General features: G+C 44.2%; 1 protein-coding gene across 13 annotated transcripts in view; it reads left to right on the plus strand.

Annotated features, from left to right (window-relative positions):
* Positions 1–18,363, plus strand: part of CW7 — a 161,775-nt gene extending 143,412 nt beyond the window's left edge. For 5 of the 13 annotated variants that reach the window (XM_087381334.1, XM_087381332.1, XM_087381335.1 and 2 more), the window contains 3 exons: positions 4,025–4,245; positions 4,324–4,395; positions 17,442–18,358. In XM_087381334.1, the coding sequence (XP_087237460.1) occupies positions 4,025–4,245; positions 4,324–4,347 (245 nt within the window). In that variant the 3' untranslated portion in view covers positions 4,348–4,395; positions 17,442–18,358. Of the gene's footprint in view, positions 1–4,024; positions 4,246–4,323; positions 4,425–17,441 lie in introns of all 13 variants that reach the window. The other 8 variants (XM_087381337.1, XM_087381336.1, XR_015541753.1 and 5 more) reach the window with 7 other exon arrangements.
* The last annotated feature ends 1,696 nt before the right edge of the window (positions 18,364–20,059 follow it).

Below are 20,059 nucleotides of genomic sequence, written 5' to 3' on the forward strand. Positions count from 1 at the left end.
GTTGGTGAAGTCATCTATGAATGTAACAAAATAGAGGTAACCCCCAAAAGCAGGTGTCCTCATGGGACCGCAAACATCACTGTGTATGAGCTGTTATATCTTACTGCACCATCTTGTTGAAAGGAAATCTATGCATCTTGCCAAGGATACAACCCTCACATGCATGAGGAGGAGGTGACTCAAAGAAGGCAATGCATCAACCATAGCATGCTTCTAAAGTGTCATTAAGCTGCCATAGCTCATGTGCCCATATTTGGCATGCCATAACTCCACATTCTGCATCGCAACAGTGGGAGTGCTCACTGAAAGTGCAAGACCTGATCTTTTCTCATATATATCAAGCTGAAAAAGACCCCGATACAAAGTGCCAGACAACATCAAAGTATAGTCATTCTCTTTGTCTCTGACTGCACACTTAGCATCATCGAATATAACTTGAAATCCTCCTCTATTGAGAAAGGACACTGAAAGCAAATTCTTCTTAATACATGACACATAGAGAACATCTGAATCTGTGCCATCAATGGATGTAAGGATGATGTCCCCTACTCCACACAGTGAATAAGAAGAATTATTTGCACAAGTCACCTTCTTTTAGTAGGTGGAGGACGCAGAAATGCAAACATGCTCTTCTTAGAAGTGATGTGCTTGGAAGCACCACTATCAAAATACCAAGTATTCAGTGTCTCATTGACACTGAGAGAGCATGCATCCTTGGAAGGATCATAACTGCAAGTCAAGAAAGCATAAGGATCATGCTCAATAGTGGCTATAGTATCTGAACTACCCACACTTAAAAATCTGAAATGCAAGACAAAAAGGCATAGTGCTCTTTCACAAAGTTGGCTGTAACATCTCCCTCATCATATGGATGAGGAGCTGATGCATCTGACACAACCATACTTGAATCCCTTTTCTTCTCTTTAGCTATGCACTTCTTGCATTCACTAATATAATGACCTGGCTTCTTGCAGTAGTGACAGATGCCCTTCTTTTTAGGCTTATCTGCATCACCCTTAGCCTTATAAGGGGTTGTCCTGAATCAGCTCTATGCTGATGTGCAGGCTGATTGGGATGTTGCTTTTGCTGCCCTTTTCCCTTGGGCTTAAACTTAGAAAGCATGGCATGCTCACTAGTCCGTGCTCCCATATTTCTTCGTGTCTGCTCTTCCTGCAACAGAAGTCTTACCAACTCATGAAAAGAGAGAGGATTGCTGTCCCCCTCAATGACAAATTCAGCGAGGTGTGGAAACCAAGATAGGACTCAAGAAGAGAATTCAGAGTGGTGGTAATCATCTCTGAGTCCAGAATATCTTCATCAATATTGAGCACCTGTTCCCTGAAATCCTGAAGCTTTGTGAGGTTAGTATTCATGGAATCTCCCTCATTCATATGCGTATGAGATAGCTCTCTCTTCAGGAAGGAAACTCTGGCATCATTTATTGCTGCAAACATACTCTCTAATATCTCCCAAGCTGCCTTTGAGGTCTTGCATGACCGTATGTGAGGAATAATAAACCTCTTGATAGAAAGAGAAATCACAGATTGAGCTTGTGCATCCCTAGAATCCCATCTGTTCTGCTCTGCTGTGAGAGCCGCTGGAGCAGCAGCTGCTCCAATTACTTGTCTTGCATTTCGACCTCTACCCCTGCCTCCAGCTGTAGGAGTGACAGGTATAGCCACAGAATTTGGCCTTGCTTCATCTCCATTGACATAATCCGAAAGATGTCTGCCAACCAAGATGTTGCGAACCATAAAACTCCACAAGGAGTAGTTGGTGCCATCCAACTTATCCTCTTGTGTGAGGACTCCAAACACCTCATTGGGGTTTTTCTGAGCCATTTTTGCCAGATAAACTCAAAAAACACAGCAAACTGAACAAGTAGAATCCCTTCCTGGGATGTAAAATGCACAACTAGAGTCTACCAAAGAAAATCTACCCACAGTGACAAATACTGTCATAGCTTATCAAAGGCTTGAAATGCACCACAATGCTTTGCAAATGCCCAAAAAATCTGCAAAGAAAATCTGCAAAAAGTGGCAAAAGTCTGCAAATTGACTCACACTGAGTCCAAAACTGCTTGCAAATCTCCCAAATGGTCTTTCAACTGCCAAATTGCATTCGAATGCAAAAGCCCCGATTTCTACCAATTTCTTCACGGAAATTGCATCCAAAAGAGGGCAAATTAACTAAAACCCCCAAAAATGCTTGAAATTGCTGTTAAAAACCAAAAGGCCTGAATTTTGGGGTGAAATTGCAACCGAAAGAGGGCAAATTGACTGAAAGCCCCAAATTTGCAATTTGTCTGCCAAAGCCCCAAATGTGTTCAACACCTGCAAATGTGCACAAATCTACCCCCAAATTTGCTTGAATCTGAGCCAAACAATGGTTTAATGCAAAAATGTATGCAAATGGACCCTGCAAGAGTGCACCTTTCGAAGTCCACCTGCAAAGAGAAAAATGCTCGAACTTCAGTCACCTCCAAACTGTACGGACCGACAGTACGGGACTGTCAGTACAGTTGAGTACAGTTGTACGGTTGGAATCCGTACACCTATACGGAATTGTACGGGGCTGTACGGAATGGTGGCGTGGAGGTACTGCAAGAGGTACGGCGATTGTACGGATCCATACCTTCTTACGGAAGGCGACGCACTGACTGTACGGAATACGGAGCCTGCAGTACGGAATACGGAGCTTGCAGTACGGACACAACAGATTAGTACAGATGCCCGTACTGTTGTACGGCCGTTGAGCAGATGGATGGCGGCGCTGAAATGCGACAGTACGGAGCAGGCGTTAGTAGGGAATCCGTACAGTCATACGGACTAGAGGGAATGGGCTAGAGCTGGAGCACGGGAGCTGAAGGCAGTTGTGTAGCAGGAGCAAGAGCAGGGAGAACCCGCTCTGATACCAAACGTGGTAAAATGGAGAGCAAGAGGGATGAGCAAGAGAGAGAGTGAGCTGAACATAAGTGTACTGAATAGTGGACTGAAATGAAGTGAGTACAAAAAAGAAGTGAGGGGTTTTGTCTAAGTGACAAAACCCTATCTTATCCTCTAACTGAGTTAGGGATTAGGGGGAAAAACCTCATTGAGGGAAAGCCGATTGGGTACATCTGTTAGTTCATGTGTCCATTCTCCAATTAATCCAGACCACCCCCACAATCACTCAGGTGACTATGGGTGACAAAGACACCCAACGGGTACTAGGTGTCTTTTGTTCCACTCATGGGGAGCTAGGTGTGTTCCGCAAGTTATCCACTCGTTGGGAGCAAGATATGTCGCATATGTGCATCTTCACCAAAATCATTGACTAAGAGATGCTTAACTAATTATGCAACCCCACCTTGGCTTCTATGCATGTGAGTTCTTTCCATGCATGCGATTGCAATTTTGTCAAAAGCAATATTTGCTATCCCAGTACGTGCATAGTCTGATTTGTCCTTCAAATTGCCAGCCAATGGTTCACCAGTCTAAAATTCCAAGTCGTTCTCTTGTCTAACCTTTATTCTTGGACCTTGCCTGTCATTTCTTTTTTGATCTTCTCCTTAGCTTATTAGTTTTTGTGTGGTTTCTTATAGGCGAGTTAGGTTTGAATGGAGCAATTTAGTCTATACTAGGGAACTTTGGTTAATAATAAAGACATGGTCACACTGCAGGATGGAATGGAACAGTTTTTGTCTAGGTACAAATACTTGAGAAATAACCACCAGAGTTAGGCATGAGATGTAGAGATGTTAATGTGACCTTAGGCCAATTAAAACCAAAGTTTCATATCGTTTCTTGCTTTAGTTACATAGGATGTGTTTTGCAAGTCATATGGAATGATTGAGGTCCAGCTGAGTAATATGTAGAGGTGATGGTAGTAGGAGAAGTAAACTCCAAAAAAGTTATTCTTGTAAACTACATACTACTGTTTTGAAAATTTAGACTACACCTTTAGGTCAAGGACACAAAGTTGTACAATTCCAGACAACTATGTTATGAGTCAGTAAAACAAATGGTTTTATGTCAATTGTCAGATGATGGCATGGAGTATAAATCAGCATCAAAAAGTGGAACCAAGATGGCAATTGGAACAATCATGCGCAAGGCAGCTATTGCAGCATCTGTAGCAGCAAAACAAGCATATGTTGCAGCTTCCACTGGTATCAAGAGTGATACAGGACCTCTTCCACTCCGTTGTTGTTTGATGTCCCTCACATTGCCTTGGGATGCACTTGCTCATGACCTGTTATTTAAGGTGTGTGTCTTATCCACTGCTCCTTTTAGGTAACCACAGGTGTGACTTCACAGGCTGACTGTAAATTTGCATTTGCAGGGCCTTTCTGATCAGGAGAAGTGAGGCAAGTGGTTCTACATATGTGTTCATCAAGGATGCAATAAAAGTTGGGTTAGTTGGGATCCAGCACCATCAACCAAGTATCTAAATACTTTGCTAGCTTTTTTTGGGATTTTGTGTTAACAACACGTCACCAATGAGTTTCCCACGAGGAAAGCATACTTTGTGAAGAACCATGATTGTAAACGTGCTTAATATACAGGGATTGGGTTGCCCTAGACGTAGGGCATTGAGGGGATGAGGTTTTCTAGAGCTCATTTCAGTGGCACATTTTAAAAAAAAGCTGCATTAAATAATTACTCTATGCACTGCACGATTGTTTTTTGGGGGAATGCAAATATCTTTTCATGTTAAAATCTTTGAAAGAGCTCGCCGTAGTGAGAATTCCCAACACAACCATGAGAATTGTGTTATGATTGATTGGGGACATAAGAATCAGAATCCATTCATCCTCGTATATGAGTGACTATGATAATTGGAATAGAAATCAATCCAAAATCTTTCATGTCTCAGCCCACCCTTTGGAGTGGGGCCATGCAAGAGCTTAGAGGAGCTTTGTTGCGGGGAAGAGGAGGAAAGAGTAATATGTCAAAGGTACCAAAACAATAAAATTTTGGATACTAAGGAAGTAGAAAGAGCTAAACTTAGGACTCTTTAGTCCAGAGTTTGATCTCGACCATCAACCTCTTTTGAGGAACCCAATGTGTGAGACCAAATCACGTCATAATAAGTCAATGATCAAAGATGTATCCATGATATTCTTATATATTCCATGATGCGTGTTTGATACTCTGTAGCAATGTGAGGCACCTAGTGACAGAAGAGGTTTCACATAAAATAACAATTCGAACTTAGAAAAGAGGGAAGTTTGTTTATTCTAAAATCAATCCTTTACAAAGGAAACATTTCCCGTAGAAAGATAGATCTACCGCCCTGCCACCCCGTGCTCTAACTCCAATATCTCATCTCAATTTCAATCAGAATCTCAGTTGAAAGTTAAAAAACGAATCTTAGTCTCGTCTCAATTCCAATCTTGATCTTGAAATTTGCACGTGAATGTCAATGTCGATTTCAGTCTAGCTCTTGAATTTCTTTGTCAATTCGCCTCGAAATCCGCACGCATGAAGCTTCTTCAAAAATTTGTGTAGAGAGAATTGTTCTTCTCCGAATATGCTTTTTCCAATCTAGACCCGCCTTTTAGTAATAAAGCCATTAAAACAAAAAAACTGCCCTCTTTGGAGATCCAATCTCCCAAATGGTGCGGAATTTGGAAATAATCAAAAAGACATCTTTGAACCATATCTCGATTTTCCACAACTTTGACTTCATCTCAATGTGCCAAAATCCGCCGTTCTAGGCCTTAAATCTGCATTTGAGAATTTGACACAGAAATCCAAGCAAAAATCGTTTTCCTTGATCTTTTGACCCCGCATGGATTGGGTGGTGGAACCAATTCCACCTATAATTCCATACTCCACGGATGTCCTGGATCCTAAATTACACACAACATACAAAATTCATACATGAACTAAAATTTGCAGCAATGAGCTTTAGCCTTTAATAGTAATTTATCAAAGTCTAAATTGTAGTCTTACTTGTCAAGCGATAGGGAATTGCTTCTGTTGAGGGTCTCTCCAATCTTGTCCATAAACTCGTACAAGAGCCCTAATGTGCCTCCCTCCATGTCCGTGATGCGAAGCACTGTGTAGATAGGATAACGGCTTTGACTAATGCCTCTATCTCATGCCACCGAGCTTCATCCATGATCATGCTTGCAAATTTGATAGACTTTGCATAGCCTTTGCCATCCCAATCATTTCACTCCCAAGACACAACCATGTGTAGCAAGCCTTGGCGTACTCGCACGAGCCTCTCCACCACTATGAACATGTAAGCAAACCTCGTGATTGAAGATTTTAATAGCTCGAGGACACTATAGGCCCTATAGATGCTGAGGATTTTGGGTCTCTTCGCAACAAGCTTCACGATACTGCAGGCAGTGGAGACAATGGCACCAATTCAAGCTATCTTTTTTAGGTCCTCAATTAAAAGATCAAGGCAATGTGAGACACATGGTGTCCACATAATTGTTGCCATTATCTGTCACTACTTGCACCACATTCTTCACACCTATCTTCGAGATGGTTGCACACATGTGGTTCCAAATGTACAATCCTGTAATCGCAGTACCTGCAGCAAAGGCATCTATGGCTCTCAAGAATATGCAAGAAGACACCAAAATATTGTACACACTCCTCTTGCGTACATCTGACCATCTGCATTTGTACTTCCACACTTGTCCTCTCTCTTCTTAGCTCTCGTGTCCTCAAGGCTTCACATGTGGGCCCTTCCTGTTGGTAAATCAGAGATGCTGAATTAATGCAAGATAAACTCACAAAGAGAAGACAATATAATCTATTGCATGAAATGTAAAGAAAGCACTTCTGATGAATTTGCAACCTCTCAGATATCCTCACTCAATCACTAATGGTTGTGCATCCCTATGGGGCTTGCTGCAACCTCAAAAAACTACTCCATCAGTCAGCCACAAAGGCTTGACTCATACAACACACACACACTCTGAAATAGCGACTTGCGACCACACCTAAGAGCTTGTAGAAGACCGCCTCATTCATGTGCTTGCCAGTAGCCAGGCCCCAACCGTCGATGTCGCCCAGCCTCTTGAGTATGTCAGAAGTCGTCTTGCCTCCTTGAATTCTTAGAGGTCAACTCTTATGTAACCGACTGGAGAAAACCAGTGAAGGCGGCTTACTACATGCATTTTCTATGTAGCTGATTGCATGTCAGCTTGCCACGTGGCCACGCAAACTCCACCATGCAATTAACCACGTCCATCAACCTTACATTGTGATTGACCACATGATTATGAGCACCACCCCAACAACCCCCCCCTCAGCCGAAATGAGGGAGAAAATAACCAATGACGAAAACATGACTACTTCTAATGCTTACAAAGAGCTACAGGAACAATGACGAAATAACATGCTCATATAGAAGCATACACTCACAATAAATGTGTCTCAAAATAACGTTCACAGAGAACTTAGTAGCTCACAAAGAGCTAAAAATGTAGGACTTGTTCACAAAGAACATAATATCCGACTGCTCACGAAGAGCATGCGTTCATTAGGAGGCCCAATCTTGATCCTTGAGAAGATTATCTTCGACTAGCATAGTTGCTTCCTCCTTGCTATCGATCGCGAGTGCTTTGTCTTTACTATTCTCTGTCTTTAGAACCTCATCTCGTTTCTTTGCATAACAGAACTTCTCTATGTGACCATCTTTGCCATAGTAAGAGCATTTGCGAGCGTCATGAGCAGTTCACTTCTTCTTGTCAGTAGCTGAATAAGCTCTAGAATCATAGATGGATGCACAATTACGTTTCTCCTCACTAAGTAACAGACCCACATAGTCTAGAAAGTCCATAGTATCATCTAAGCATAGTGTCTTCACTGTGTTTTCTCAACTGGTAGACTCTTGGCAGAGATTGTACTTCAGGATCCATTACGAAGTAAGATTGCTTTCTTATCCTCATCTTCGACCTTGGCTCCTAGCTCGTTCAGTTGTCGTAGTAGTGCTTGCATGCGGTTGAGAAATACTCCAAGTGACTGTGACTGGTCCATCTGCAAATCAAACAAATCTTGTTTGAGATTACCCTTGGAATGTTTTTACCGAGAGATTCCAGAATTTGCCAATTTTCTACCGCTGTTAGCTTCACGTCGAGGTGGTGAAAGTATTCAAAACCCTAAGCTTTGCCCATATAACGAATGGCTTTTACATTCTTTGTTTCCCATGTTGGGATTTTGTCAGCATCATGCGACCTCTCCTTCGGTCTTTTCTCTGTCCCAGCAACCACACTCCACAAGTTCTTTTGCATGAATAGAAGTCGGGTTGCCAGCTGCCAAGAGCCGTTAAACGTCACAAGTATCCCACCAGCCTTTTCGTTCTCCATAATCACTAATTTAATATATGAAGGAAGCAAGCCTCTGCTAATAGAACTAATGGTGAACGTCTCCTCTTTGCACCACGGTTGCTTCGTGGTCTTCTCAACTTTTTAGGCACTATAACAAGAGGACACACAGAAGAACTGCGCAATACTTTCTTGGACATGGAAACGTCACCCTCAATTCTCACGACCTGGCTCTGATACCACTGTTGGTAAATCAGAGATGCTGAATTAATGCAAGATAAACTCACAAAGAGAAGACAATATAATCTATTGCATGAAATGTAAAGAAAGCATTTCTAATGAATCTACAACCTCTCAGATATCCTCACTCATGGTATGCCGTGTGTCTCGATCTCTTGGACGAGGCTCGACGCAAGACCAGAGCCACTGTGACTCCCGTGGGACGTATCCCGGGTCTAAACAATGACGGGAGGTCCCCCAGAGTGATCTGTGTTTCCCCTCGATGTCTCGTGTGTCGTGCTGCGATCGTCGGGTCGGGGTCTCTGTCACGTCTGCGGCTAGAGACTGGACGATCAATGTCACTCGATGGGTAGTGGAGAGTAGGATAGTGGAGGGTAGAGGCAGGCTGTAGCATGCGAGTAGAGGCAACAGATGGGTAGAGAGTAGAGGCAGCATGCGAGTAGAGGCAACAGGCGGGTAGAGAGTAGAGGTAGTAGGTGGCGAAACAAGGCAGCAGGCGACACAAAACAAGGCAGTAGGTGGCGAAAAAGCCTGAAATAGGGTTTCCCAAAAAAACAAGGAAACATAGAGGCAGGCTGTAGCATGCGAGTAGAGGCAACAGGCGGGTAGAGAGTAGAGGCAGCAGGTGGCGAAACAAGGCAGCAGGCGACACGAAACAAGGTAGTAGGTGGCGAAAAAGCCTGAAATAGGGTTTCCCAAAAAAACAGGGAAACAAAAATGGTATTTCGCCCGTTTCCGTTTTGCCCCAGCAAAACAGTGTTTCCTGCCACTATGATGATAGTGCACCTCGATGTGCTTGGTACGGACATGAAAGATAGGATTACCCAAAATGGCCAAAGCACTTTGGCTGTCAGCATAGATGATCGTCGAAGTGTCTTGACTGACATGAAGATCTTAGAGTAACTTACGGAGCCGAATGCACTCTAGTGTGGTTCTGAAGGCTGCCCTATACTCAGCTTCAGAACTAGAAGTGGCAACTATGTCTGCTGCTTGCTGAACCCAAAGATGCATGAAGAACCAAGCATGAAACAGTTGCCTCTGTGTGACACATGGGTGTCATAATAACCTGTCCAATCACTATCCGTAAATGCATGCAAATCCAGTGAAGATTGATCACTATAGAACAGTCCCAAATGCCACGTGGCCTTCAAGTAACGGAAGACTCGCTTCATTGCCTGCCAATGTAGTAAACTGGATGCCGAAATAGTAGTGCAACCACCCCATATCTGACATTGCAAATCTTCCTTGAAATCTGCAATTTTGTGAGTGTGTGGCCTAGTGATAAGCATGCCATCCACATCAATAATTAAAATCAGAAATTTTGATTCACTCTTCCGGACATAAAGAGTGGCCTGTGTAGGACTGTTTTGAAATCCAAGGCATAGCAAAAAGGAATGTATCTTCACATACCATGCCCTTGGTGCCTGCTTCAAACCATAGATGGCCTTTTTAAGCCTGCATACCTTATTTTTAGAACCTTCAACGTCAAATCCTGGAGGTTGGGTGACATAGACCTCTTCCAGTAAATCCCCATGAAGGAAAGCGGTGCTAATGTCCAGCTGGTGGACCTCCCAATGCTTGTGGGATGCAAGAGCAATGACACACTGAATGGTCGTGATGCGTGAAGTGGAAGCAAACGTCTCCTCAAAGTCAATGCCATGTTTCTTGGCATAGCCTTTTCGCAACAAGGCAGGGTTTTTAGCAGTCAACACTGCCATCAGCTTTTCGCTTTAATTTGTAGACCCACTTAGAAGTTAGTGCCTATGGCATGCTTGCCAGCTGGCAAGTTACACAACTCCCATGTGCCATTTGAATGAATGGAATCAAGTTCAGCTTCCGTGGCATCCATCCATTCCTTTGCTATCAAATGGATCGTTATGACAGAGATGTTCCTCAATGCAGGCTGTAGCAATCAAAGCAACATGATGCAAATTGGCATCCATTTGTTTTTTACCACCTCTGGTGCGGGCAGCCAGGGGCTCAGCTTGCTTGCTGTCCCGTAGAGTTTCCAAGAGCCACCTTGGAACTTATTTTTGGTGTCTAATGAGAGCCCATTCCTCTGAAAGTGCCTGTTCAATAGCATTATCGTCATCTGGCTGCAAATGAGGTTGAACATGTGAAACATGGGCAACAAGAGGAGGCTGTGAGCTGCTAGAAGCATTTGGAGCCGGACCTTGCAAAGTGTTGTCTGAAGCTGTGAAGGGTAGTATGGCATCAAAAACATCAAAGGCTTCAACTGATGGCTGTTTTTTCAGTCCAGCCAAGGTAAAGGGGCATGCTCAGCAAAAGCCACGTCCCTACTGACAATCACCTCGCCTGTGCTAGGCTGAAAGAACCTGTATCCTTTGTTTTATGAGCTGTAGACGATCAAAATGCATTTGATGGCCTTATCATCAAGCTTATGCCTAAGCTGAGAGGGTGCATATGCATATGCAAGAGATCCCAATACTTTCATGTGTGAAACTACAAGCTTGCGGCCTGTCCATACTTCATAAGGGGTCATGGTCTTCAGTGCTCGAGTGGGTGAGCACATTTTTGGCACACATGATAGCATCCAACTAGAAGCCATTGGGCAAAGACTTCCCCTTAAGCATGCACCTTTTCCATTTCTGTTCGATTTTTCCGCTCTGCAAGTCCATTTTGTTACGGAGTGTATGGCATGGCAATCTGCATTGATGTATTATACCCAGTGTCGCTAAAAAATAAAAAAATTCACGGGATAAGTACTCACCTCATCTATCAGTTTGGAGGGTCAAGAGTGTTTCCCCACTTTCATTCTCTGCTAAGGCAAGAAAATGCTTGAAGCTAGAGAAGACATTTGACTTCAATTTCATGGGATAAATCCAAGTGAACCTGGTGAAGTCATTCACAAAAGTAAAAAAGTACTAGTATCCTCCAAGTGAAGCTATCCGTATTGGCCCACATACATCACTATGTACGAGATGCAATTTTTTGGATGCACCAAGGGTCCCGTCAAGCATTTTTTCCAACAAGCAGCCCTTACAGACATGTTTTCTAATTGCATGCATGGGTGGAAGATCTACCACGTCCTGACTTCAATTTCATGGGATAAATCCAAGTGAAACTGGTGAAGTCATCCACAAAAGTAACAAAGTAGTAGTATCCTCCAAGTGATGCTATTCGCATCGGCCCACATACATCACTATGTACAAGATGCAACTTTTTGGATGCACCAAGGGTCCCGTCTTTTGGAAATGGGAACCTATCTATTTTTCCCAACAAGCAGCCCTCATAGACATGTTTTCTAATTGCATGCATGGGTGGGAGCATAGTTGGAACCCTACGCATACGGTTGTCCTTATCGTATGAATTTCATATGGCCTTTTCCTACGCGTTCTGTACGTGGATTTTGGTGGATTATAAAACATAATAAGGCGAATATCTTAGCCCGTACAGCCATACTGTACATCAAACCTTTGTTGCTTTGCTGTGCATTTCGACGCCGTGGCCGTGATCTGTACTCCAACCAGCCGTACAGCCAGCCCGTAGCCAGCGGTACATCCACAGAGCTTGGCCTTCAAGCTCTAGCAAGCTCCTTCAACATAGGAGTTGGGACTCAGGAGACTCTTTCAGCTCTGTGACCTCAGAAATCGATTGAAGGAGGACCGAGGTCACTCCCTCTTATCTTTCCCATGTCCTCTGTTGAATCTTGAGTCTTGAAGTTTTCTTCTGAGTCTCAATTTCAGATTCCCATCTCTCTCTCTCTCTCTCTCTCTCTCTCTCTCTCTCTCTCTCTGTGCCGCCCTGCAGCTCCGCCTCCCTACTCCGCTCCCCTCCTGCTCGCTGCCCGCCTCCCTGCTCCGCTCCAGCTCCTTGCTCACTGCCCACCTCCCCTCCTGCTCATTGCCGCCGCCCTACAGCTCCTCGCCGCCTGCAGCCCGTCCTGTAGCTTCGCCCGCTACCCACTGCCCTGCAGCTCCGCCTTCACAGCTCCCCCCCCCTTGCCTTGCAACTCCGCTGCCAGCCGCCCTCGCCACTCTGCCCTCCTCCATTCTACTCCACCCTCATCCATTCTCCTCCACCCTCCTGGTGCTGCTCCCCTGGTGCACCACTCCGCCAACCTCCATCTACCCCCCGCTCTGTTGCCCTCGCCCGAACTGCAGCCCTTCCACCCCGACCAGCCCCCTTTAGCCCCCTCCATCGAGCTCTCCCGCTCCCCGCCATTTTCAGCCCCCAGGACTGGGTGTGCCGGCATTGAGGGGGGCTCATGCTCCCGCTCCTGCACTAAGACCTGCACCGAACACGGGATCAGCCAAAAGAAATGGGTAAAGGTGGCAAAGATACGGATAAAGCCGACAACAAGAACAAGAAACAAACACAATTGAAACTCGAGGATGTGAACAAACGCTACAACCGCAGTGGACTCAGAGTTAACAGCAAAGCAAAGGCGGGGTCCACCTCGGCCTCAGCTTCCGTCTTAGCTACATCCTCATCCTCAGCTTTTTCGCTACAGCTTTAGCTTCAGCTTCAGCTTCAGCGTCAGCTTCAGTTTCAGTTTCAGCTCCACTTCCATCCACAGCCTCTACATCCGCAACTACAGCTACTACTGGTACTGATATACCCCTACCCATGACATCGATTGCTCCACTCTCCCCTAGGACAGAGGGGTTGTCACTGACATCATCTCTTCCATCTCTCCCTTCTTCTCCCGCTACATTTTTCTCTCCGATTATGACACCTACTTTGGAGGGTCATACACTGTTCTGCACTACGCCTCGACCTGTCTCTCCCCTCTGCCTCTCAGTCAGCCCACGTTCCTACACCTTGCTGGGATCGCCTCCTCTAGGCCACTATCATCTCCATATCACACCCATCTCACCCAGTCATCACCCAACCTCCAGTCTCATCCGTGGCCACACTTTCATGCCATAGTCCTTTCACTTTCCGCTAGAGCATGGACGGGCTCACCCATTAGAGGCTTGGGAGAGCTTGCTGATGGAGGAACATAGCATCCGAGAGCGTGAGATGGAGCTGTCACGCTTCGCATAGGAGCAGACATGCTTCACCTAGGAGCAGGTGCGTCTCATGCAGGAGCAGGCTCAAGCTATCCGAGACCAGGTTGATCTTATTCAAGGACTCGACAGGAGATCTCACAGCTCCGACATGAGGTCACTGCTATACGCATAGTCCCAGGGAGCCCCCCAATTGTGGTGGCACAGATTGTGAGCATGCAATCTGCCATCCAGGAGACGTCCAGATGGGTCGACGTAGCCAAACGGGAACTTGCAAGGGTAACCGTTTCGGCTACTCTCCTGGAGTAGTAGCAGAGAGCCAGTAAGGCTCTCAACATCAAAGTACGTGGGATTCCACGCACTAAGACTACACCGATGGTAGATGCGACGGCCTTCATGCCACTACTCTAGGGGTGATTGAGCACAGGATTAAGAGAGCATGGCGAGTAGGGAGGGACCCCAACCGAGAGCAGCCCCTTATCATACGGTTCCACGACGCTCAGGCCTGACTTTCGGCTTTACGTCGTAGGTCAGCCTTACGAGGCTAGCCAGCGATCTCCATGGATGAGGACCTCACTCCACTACAGGTTGAGGAGAGGCGCTTGCACAAGCGGGATAAGGTCCGCAAGCAGGGAAAGTGGGCAGCAGTACGAGATGGACAACTCCTTATAGGCCCCTGTCGGGCACCCACCTCCCCTCCTAATGAGGAGGCGGGGTCTATGAGACTCAGATATCCGAGACCCTATCCTGCACCATCTGGAACTGTAATGGTACCTTATGGTCAGAACCAGGGAACTTCTCGGAATCTTATACAGGTCACGACATAGTCTTTTATACAGAGACACAACAGAGTCCAGAGCGCCCACTACCAGCAGTCAGCGGGTATATGGGAGTCTGCCTACAGAGATGAAACGAGGGATATATGAGGGGTTTGAGGGTTAGGAGGAGTTGCAGTTCTTTATAGATCCACACTTTTGAGGGCCATCTCAGTGGAGCAGAGAGATGCACATTCCGGGTTTCTTTGGATCCGGATTCGGCACATGGACAGCCGGGATCTGTTTATTGCAGTTTGCTACTTCTCCCCTGAGACCTCCCACTTTGCCAGAGATATTTGAGGTGAGGATGAGACATCTCCATTTGTTGCTCTTTAGCAGTCCATTGTTGACTTCTCTAGCCGTGGAGAAGTCCTCCTAGTTGGGGACTTCAACGCGAGGACAGGCGCCCATCAGGCACCACTCCTCGACTTCAGAGATGATTCCACTCTACTGCCAGACATTGACCTTGAGGCATTGACCTTGAGGAGGCAAGTATGCTACGGGTTTCGGCTGACAGACAAGGAACGTTCACATCTTATGGGCAAGCCCTATTAGACCTCGGCATGATGCATGATCTCATTATTTTTAATGGTCTTGATAGATGGCTTGCCTCAGGTGGTTTCACGTGCTTTCCACATGGGGGAGGCTCTAGTGTTGTTGACTACATCATGGGATCCCCTACCTTCACATCTCACATCACTGACTTTACCGTAGCACCTCTCCCTCCAAGGGCTGATCATACCTATCTTTTCTTTAGCATTTCCACTCCCCGTCGCGTAGTACTTCCACACCGCTGAGTTCTTACTCCACCTACCATGATATACGCTTCGATCTTACTCTAGCTGTCTGTACATACATTGACTTCATTAGAGGATCGTGCTGCCCTAGTCACCCGCTCACTGCACGAGGCTGCTCTTCACACTTTCCCCCATCCCGCCTACCATCCCCTAGGACCGTACCCTGTAATTGTTGGTACGATGATGAGTGTAAGGCTTTATGCCGTCAGCTCAAATTCGAAACCAAAAACAGTCTTCTGAGCGAACCAAAGACGCTATGCGAGTACCGTTGACTGGTACGCAGAAAGGAACTAGACTTTGTCTGTTGGAACGAGGAGGAGCTACTGAACATTCTGTTCAATTAGGACTTTTTGCAGAGATTTCTAGAGGGACGGTCCCCCTCACCACTCATTGACACTCAAGTGTGGTTTGATTATGCACACACACTCTATGATATCCCAAATCAGTCAGTCCCTAACCTCTCACATATGCCACGTCCCACATTCTGCACCCTCTTCACTAGGGGGGGGGAGGTAAAGGATGCCGTAATGAAACTTCATAATGGCCGAGCGAAGGATCGTGAGGGACTATGCACTGAGTTCATTGCATATGGGATTAACCTCCTAGCCCCGATCTTAGCAAAGCTATTTAATAAAGTTGTTTGTTTGGGGTTTCCATGCACCTGGACCATTAACACTATCTCACCCATTCACAAGGCAGGCACGAGTTCAACAATCAAGCAAGAAGCAAGGCTGAAGTCAAGTTGGGAGAGTGCAAGCAGGAGCAAGACCCCGCTCTGATGCCACTGTTGGGTGCGGGGAGCAATGGAGTGGAATGGAATGCAAGGAGGTAGAGAACAGGCTGAAGCAAAATGAAGTACTTGTAAATGGATTATGAGAAAGGACAAGTGTAGCCACTATATGGCCCAAAAGTCAACTGGTTGATGAAGACTAGGACAAAATGTCCTAGCTAGCCTACAAGGCCATACCAAGGCTAAGTGCTAACACACATTGCCTTTCAAAATTGGCCAATAAATATAAATATTCCGATGACAAAAATACCAAAATGTGATTATAACATAACATAGAAACAAAATACAGTGTATTGAGCTGAGGCCTCACATAGGCAACCTTCCACTCCCTGCAGTCAAGATTGGTTTTTTCGAAAGTGTGAGGAAGCTGTTACAATACCCCTTGAGAGCAATCTGTGAACTTGTAGTATGATAGTTTGGCCACTTAAAGAAAAAACATGCAGTACTAGCAGTCCTAATAGGGTTTTGTAAGATGTGATGTGATGTGGTGAGAAAGACGCTTGCATAAAAAGAACATGTTTGCCATGGCTAGGTCCATCACGACAGTAGATTGAAGAAAGCCTAGCTCATCAATAATTGCGGACAAGAATGGGATGCATGTGCTGTATCAAATGATGGCATCTTTGGAATCATAAGCTGAGCTAATATGAGGAATGGCCTGAATGGCTTTACGGGGAGTAAAGAGAATAGCAGGACTCATTTTCCTTCAGAACTTATGGAGCTTGGTACGTTGTTTGCAATTGTCTCATCTGTTAGTGTTTCCATTCTTCAACAGACCAATGTGACATTTAAAAATGTGTTATTTTATCGAGCACTTTTCTCATCATTTGGGATTAGACAGCATAGTAAAACCTGTAGCTTACAATAAACAGGGAAATTGAAACTTCTATATGATTTGGTAATAAAGGCCTACATCTTCAGTTCTCAGCCTAGAGTTTTTTCTACTTCCAGTTAACTGGCTCATGAAGCAGAGCTAAGGGGGGAATTCTTGTAGGTCATAGTACCCTGAGTCGAGGAGACGATCTATGGATGTTCACCTCATGATGTATTCATTAGTCCAGGGTGCATGTCACCTCCCTGGAACTTAGAACACACTTGCTACACTGACCACATAGCATAATACGAACAAATATTTCAATGAGTCGGTACTGAAGCTGCCACAGTGGGAGAGAGGTTAAATCATAGCTGTATTTTGTTGCTGCCTCAAGCAAAATGTAATCCACAATCTTATCATGGCAAAGAGGATGATAAGGCAATGGAGGCACTGAGGTGCCTCATCTTTCAGAGGGGTGATGCTCTTGTAGAGGGGGCGATGATAGTCGTCAATATATGCTAGACTTGTAGTTAGAAGAGTAAAAGGCACCCAGGCTTGAGTTTTATATGAAGTAGATTTGGTTAAAAAAGGCTTGCATTGTGGGTTTCTGATAGTCATCAAATGTAATTAGAAAAGTAAAAAGTCACCCAGGCTTGAGTTTTAAGAGGGAACATATATGAAATCTTTGAAAAGTACCTTTTGAAGTACAATCTCATGTTGTGTTGATCTCTGTGCAGGTTAGGAGCTTTCAAGACTGGAATGCCATGAAGCTCAAATTTGACTTGTGACTAGTCAATCTGCAACTTATGATATGTCACAAAAAGTGGTTCTTGGTGATAAAGAAGCTGGGAGTATGACCAGGCAGAGATGGCAGATGGACCTTATGCTTGCTTGAAGAATGGTAGACACTGCCAGAAGGGAAATTGGTATTATTTGAGGGTACATGCAAGAGCCATTCATGTAAAGTGTACAGGATAAAATGTAAACGTTCTGCATTATGGACTTTCTGAATAGAACATTAGGAGCTGGTCATTGAAAACCTTCAGGGGAGCATTTAGATTGTATAGTTTGAGAAAGAGAGAGAGAGAGAGAGAGCCATGGCTTCTATGGCTTTTTTGCAGAATATCTTGTGAATAGCACAACTCCTCAGACCTGTGCTAGGTTTTATCTACAGGTATTTGATTGCAGCAAGGCTTGATGACAGTGAAAGCCTCAGAGATGATAGAGATGCACCCAACTTGGATTCTATCCTACTGGAAAGGATGGTAACCATGTGCAAAATACGATTTTACATTGTGAGAGGCCTATTTATTTATTGTCTACTCTTCATAGCAAGTTTATGTGCAAGGGACATTCCAGAACCAATAATTTGTTCAACACATGGCGTGATTGCAGCTGCTTCAAAACTCTGAGATTGGAAGAGACTTGCAGGACTTGAGAGAGAGAGAGAGAAAGAAAGAGAGTATTATCGTCAATGAAGTACTAGAAGGGAAAGTTTCACTAAACTTACACACTAAAACAAGAGTGCAAGGTGGAACTCTGTTGAGGTTTGATGGAATACCATTCAAACTAGTGGAAGTGTGTGGTCATCATTAAATGCAGCAAAGTGAAACTGTAAATGATGCATCGTAACTCAAATATAAAAGGATGTGTGGCCATTGATTGATACCATGGAGATACACATATCGAGGCTCAGAGTAAAATTGCCAAATCGTAAGCATAAGATTGGGGAAAAATAGGGAGAACAAAGTCACCACATTAGGTACAGTATCCTCAATTTAGATGGCAGATTCTTCCAGTGTAAAGCATCTATACAAAATAAAATGAACCAAAATTTCAAAACGGATCTATGACTGAAATAATGGGAGGCTTTTTACGTCTTCCAAACAATGCTTACTTTGTACTCTTGACAAGATTACCCCATGGCCATTAAATCCCTTTCCATTCCATGTTGACAAACTGGTTATATGTTAGTAATAGCATTTAGTAATGAATATTTGACACAAGCACATCACCGCACAAAATCTTGCCATGTTAAGTATGAACGGGATATATAAACTGGTTGCACATTAATACCAAGCATCGTATGTCATCGGTTAAAACAAAATCATCCATGGTAGTAAGCTTACTTGGTTATGGATTGAATCAAGATTCACCAATTAAACCTTGTCGAATGAATAGTTTAAGATCCTCTATCCGATGACAAGAGGGTCAACTTGTTCTCAAAACATGAAGACATAGGGCATGAGATGGCATTTTCTACAGACTAGTTGGTGTATCTCTTGGTTATTACATAGTTGGTGCCATTTCATTGATCATCTTGTCAAACTTTCCCACTATAGGTCTCATATAAGAGACTACAAATAACAATGGTTGAGACTAACATCATATAATTCCATAATATCCCTTGCTTAGACCTCAATGTTTGACTTTATAAGTATACAATTCAAGAGAGACAAAAAGAATCACTCGAGCTCATAAATCGAGCTTGATCATTATGGTACTCAACATAAATACAAGTATGAAAGGAAAGCATAAGCGCACCCATATAAATTGAAGTATTATGGAAGATTGTTGCACATTTACTTTCCAAATCATCAAAAGTTGTCTTGGTGACTTGCTTGAGGTCAAATCATTGTACAATTCTTCAATATGCATATCGTCTAATACTCGTGTGTGACAACTAGCAATAACATGATTCCTTTCTATTATCCATTCCATTACTAGAATCACAATAATGTGATCTATTCTTCAATGGGGTGAGGTTGTAATATAATATAGCTTATTCATTGGCTAGGAAAAAAAGTACATGCAGACTACTCTTTGCCACACAAAGTTTATGAATTGGTGGGAACTTTTTTGTAGGAGACCTACACTTTTTGTAGGGAAACTTAAGGATGGGATCTCTTTTGTAGGGGACATCTTAGGGTCTCCTTTGTTAGGAAACTTCTTGGTGGGACATCTTCTGTAGGAGATCTCTTGAGGTCTCTACACTTTTTGTAGGGAACCTCAAAAAGTGTAGGCTTTTACTCTTCCTCTCTCTACTTTAGTATATCTCTCTCTAGATCATGATTTTACGACTATGATCATATCTTTTCTAGAGAGTATTTTGGCTATTTGTATCCTATTTGATTCTGCATACCTACTTTCAAGCTTAAGATATTACAAGCGGAACTTGTCGCTACTCCACATACACAACGATCTCATATTGGATGCAGTGACCCTTGTTGCCACTAGGTTAAGATTGATTGGAGTGCCCATCCTAGGCTATTCGATGGTTTGAGTGTGAAGCTTTTGCATTGTGTTCTTTTGATGGAGTTTTGTGGTTGTTGAGGTTGATTGGTTGAGAGTTGAT

The sequence above is a fragment of the Dipteris shenzhenensis genome, chromosome 11 (assembly GCF_047967505.1).
Source record: "Dipteris shenzhenensis isolate YYH24624 ecotype China chromosome 11, Dip_SZ_1.0, whole genome shotgun sequence".
NCBI classification, from domain to species: domain Eukaryota; kingdom Viridiplantae; phylum Streptophyta; class Polypodiopsida; order Gleicheniales; family Dipteridaceae; genus Dipteris; species Dipteris shenzhenensis.